The 878-nt window shown below is 58.8% G+C and overlaps 1 protein-coding gene across 1 annotated transcript in view; it reads left to right on the plus strand.

The window, feature by feature from the left end:
- The window catches only part of NYX (nyctalopin), a 1,540-nt gene extending 1,090 nt beyond the window's left edge, over positions 1 to 450 (plus strand). Inside the window, exon 2 of the mRNA XM_004714587.4 lies at positions 2 to 450. Within this exon, the coding sequence (XP_004714644.3) occupies positions 2 to 450 (449 nt within the window). The remainder of the gene's footprint in view (position 1) is intronic.
- Positions 451 to 878: the final 428 nt, after the last annotated feature.

Raw genomic sequence — 878 nt, forward strand, 5'->3', positions numbered from 1 at the left:
AACCCGTGGCGCTGCGACTGTCGCCTCGAGTGGCTGCGGGAGTGGATGGAGAGCTCTGGGCACGTCGCTCAAGTGCCGTGCGCCTCGCCGGGATCCGTGGCGGGCCTGGACCTCATGGAGGTGGGCTTTGGGCATCCTGCCGACGGCCTGTGTGTGGACCCTGAGGAGCTGAACCTGACAGCATCCAGTCCAGGCCCAGCCCCAGCCCCAGACCCAGCCGCTGCCACGGTGAGCAAGTTCAGCAGCCTCCTCTCCAGGCTGCTGGCGCCAAGGGCTCCCGTGGTGGAAGAGCTGGGCAATGGCACTGAGATGCTAGCCAACGCCTCGTTGTCCAGCAGCTTTCCTCACCGTGGGGTACGCCGCTTGGGCCGCAAGACCAAGAGCCTCCTCAGCTTTTGTCTCCTGCTCAGTGTGGCCCAGCACGGGAAGTCTGGCTTGTATATGGATTGACTGACCCGGACACACTGGAATGGCCCAAACTATGTGGCCAACCAGAGAATGTCCGATTCACCGGGCTTGAGGGGGCAGGATGCGGGCGGGGCGGGAGGATGCCCCTGGAGGGTGGAAGGAACAGTTTGTCTCCAGAGCTGGTCCTTGGAAGAGAAATGCCACATCGGGGAGGAAGGAGGGAATGGATTTTTGCCCATGCCATACGGGCATCCGTTAAAAAAAAAAAGAAGCAAAAATGAACATAGAAAGCTGGGAATGGTAAGCTACACAACCCAACACACACACATGCCTCTCCCATCTTCAGACAACAGGGCCAGCAATGCCTGAATTAGAGTCAACCTATATGGCTATGTACTAAGAACAGTGCCCTTTCTCCTGTCCAAGTAGCTCACAATCATCTTCCCTCCACCCTAGGGGCCTGGGGACAT

Source organism: Echinops telfairi, unplaced genomic scaffold (genome assembly GCF_000313985.2).
Source record: "Echinops telfairi isolate 266 unplaced genomic scaffold, ASM31398v2 ScPeMD7_26;HRSCAF=91, whole genome shotgun sequence".
NCBI classification, from domain to species: domain Eukaryota; kingdom Metazoa; phylum Chordata; class Mammalia; order Afrosoricida; family Tenrecidae; genus Echinops; species Echinops telfairi.